Below are 2,462 nucleotides of genomic sequence, written 5' to 3' on the forward strand. Positions count from 1 at the left end.
CGGTTGGAAAAACGGAGGCACAAGGTTTGAATCTCATTTGTGAGAATTCAAGCAAACAAATAAAAAATAAGAGCCTCGAACTTATCTTCCAAGATTGAGGATGATAATACCAAGGATTTCCATCATCATATCTATTCATTAATTTGCATTAATGAAACTAAAGTGTTTAAAAACCCTAATCTCATAACTTTTTTAAAAAAAATCACCCCCCTCCTCCCCCCAAAAAAAACCCTTCTCAATGGGCCTACTAATAGTGGAGTGTCCCCAACCCTTCTTTTTCAAGATTCAAGACAACTATACCAAGAATTTGAGAGTCTCCATCATGATTAGAAACATCTACCTTTTTCTCAAATGAATACAAGCATACAAAAGATAACGTTAATTCGAACACAAAAGATAACGTTAAATTTAATGTGGTACGCTAATAAATATTATAACACTAAGGCCTCCCTTTATAAGGCCAAGCCGAAAACATAGAAGTCCTAAGACACACTGAAAACCGATGGGAACATCTGAGGCCGGATAGAAATCCCAAGCCCGGCCTCACAGAACATAAGGCCTTTCCAAACCCTAGCATGATAAGTTCACTATGAGGAAGATATTACCTTGCTGTTATATTTTGGTTTTTCAGCGAATGAGAGGTTCTCGATAGGGGAAGGTTTCTCTGGCTGCCTCTCCGGCGGCACTAATAGTGGCTGGTGGGACTCTTCCTGCTTCTTGTTGCTCGTGCAGCAAGGGCCTCCCATGCTCCCCACTCTCCATCTCGAGCTTCTCGCGTGCACCTTTCCTGAGTTTCTCCAGCCTCGGAGATGATCCTGCCTGAGCTGCCAACCTCCTCAAATACACCACCCTGCTGATGTTTGCCAACGACCCCAGCACCAGCAGCACCGACGCCACTATCGCCAACGTAGCCGCCGCATACTATTGAACGATCACACAACTCTTGACATTAATATAAAACCTCATAATTGGGAAATTAGGGCTACTATATGTGGTCTCAGAGAGAATCGTTTTAAAAACCCTAACCTCGCCATATAGATGAAGCACTGATTATGTTTTACGTGCGTGAACACAAGCCGATTATGCCCAGCTAAATACCTGTGCTTTCTTTACGGCCACAAAGTGTGGCCAGCTCTTTATCCATAGTATGCTGCTGACAAGGTAGAGGGTGGTGGCAATCACAAACGGAATGCAAACTGCCTTTTGCTGCACCTGCACCATCAAGCTTGTTCTCTCGTACACTTGGAACGCATTATGTAATGATCCAAGCAGCCAAAACGCTGAACCAGCCACCAGCAGGCGGAGTGCGGACAGTTGCCTGCCTCCTGACACCCAGGTTTTGCTCTACTCGTTTTGAATTTTGATCACATCAAAATCGCCCAGAGAGAGACACAGAGAGAGAGAGAGAGAGAGAGACAGAGAGAAATCAGGAATGGACGAATAAATTGCTGGATTTTTCTTGAAATACTAAATCAATCAATAAGAAACAAGCCAAACGATACCTTGAGCATGAAAACAACTGCAATCAGGAGGAGGATGGCGCCAATGGTATGAGCGAGGGGTGCCCCAACGTCCACGAGCGCAAGCTGGGGGTCACGCGCCAGCAGGCCAAGCCGGAAGTCGACGCCAGCCAGCTGCGCGTAGAGGTCGTGCAGGTTCAGCAGTATAATGAGGATGAGGGCGATGATGAAGACTATAAGGGCCGCCCTGTAATTGAATCCCGGCAAAAGCAGTATGAAGCCGGCCAGCAGCAGGATGGTCGCCACCATGTAACCTATCGCATTCATAAACTCACACGCAGCCTCGATGTCCCTTGGGCCATACATCCGAGTTGATCTCACGGACGCAAGCTTCACCATCTTGATAAATATATATATATATCTCACCCTATTTTGCCTAGCTTGACAACTGCAACAGATCAAACGTCGAATTCTCAAAGCTAGCAGCAAACCCACAAATTGTTGTAATATTATTATAATTCTCTAAATCGTCTTCAAAGTCACAATTTTCCTACCGTGATTAGCTATAAAAATGGCCTGCCGGCAGCAACTTTCTCGATTTCAATGGTAAAAGCTAGAATCAAAGGGCGAAGGGAGGAGGGCGTGGCCCGATCGTGGAACACTGAGGGTTTTTGGGCAAGTGGCGTGCTGCATGGACAGATCACCCACGTGGATTTTTCATTCTTATCCAGTCTCAACACAAGTTGGATTCTCTCTCTCCCGAACCTTCATTTTCAAGACATACCATTTTGGTTCTCTGTCTCTCTCAGTATATACATACCAAAAGCGTTCTCCTATAAGTGCTTATATTCAAATGTTTAATTAAGGTTCTTAATAAAGCTTGTGGTCCTTGATAAGGCTTGGTCACAAAGCTTTTTTTTGACAAAAATTCGCAAAGGACGCATTGTAGTGATGAGCCGTGGAAGAGGAGAGAGAGTAGAGAGAGGGGACCCATGGGTATAC

The 2,462-nt window shown here is 44.8% G+C and overlaps 1 protein-coding gene across 1 annotated transcript; it reads right to left on the bottom strand.

Moving 5' to 3' along the window:
- Positions 1-627: 627 nt before the first annotated feature.
- LOC147638689 (uncharacterized) lies at positions 628-1,903 on the bottom strand. The gene is made up of 3 exons (XM_086798798.1): positions 1,503-1,903; positions 1,099-1,344; positions 628-921 (listed from the first exon to the last, which is right to left on the bottom strand). Exons 1-3 carry the CDS (start codon positions 1,857-1,859, stop codon positions 628-630), a joined length of 897 nt encoding a protein of 298 aa, XP_086654924.1. The 5' UTR covers positions 1,860-1,903.
- Positions 1,904-2,462: the final 559 nt, after the last annotated feature.

This window comes from Cibotium barometz, chromosome 5 (genome assembly GCF_041138505.1).
Source record: "Cibotium barometz isolate CiBa-2024 chromosome 5, ASM4113850v1, whole genome shotgun sequence".
Taxonomy (NCBI): Eukaryota; Viridiplantae; Streptophyta; class Polypodiopsida; order Cyatheales; family Cibotiaceae; genus Cibotium; species Cibotium barometz.

Excerpts from the sequence above, each read along its gene's own strand:
- LOC147638689 (XM_086798798.1), bottom strand. The coding sequence starts at position 1,859 with ATGGTGAAGCTTGCGTCCGTGAGATCAACTCGGATGTATGGCCCAAGG. Across the intron at positions 1,345-1,502 it reads CAGTTGTTTTCATGCTCAAG|AGCAAAACCTGGGTGTCAGG; the intron begins GTATCGTTTGGC and ends CAAAACGAGTAG. Across the intron at positions 922-1,098 it reads TGGCCGTAAAGAAAGCACAG|TATGCGGCGGCTACGTTGGC; the intron begins GTATTTAGCTGG and ends ATCGTTCAATAG.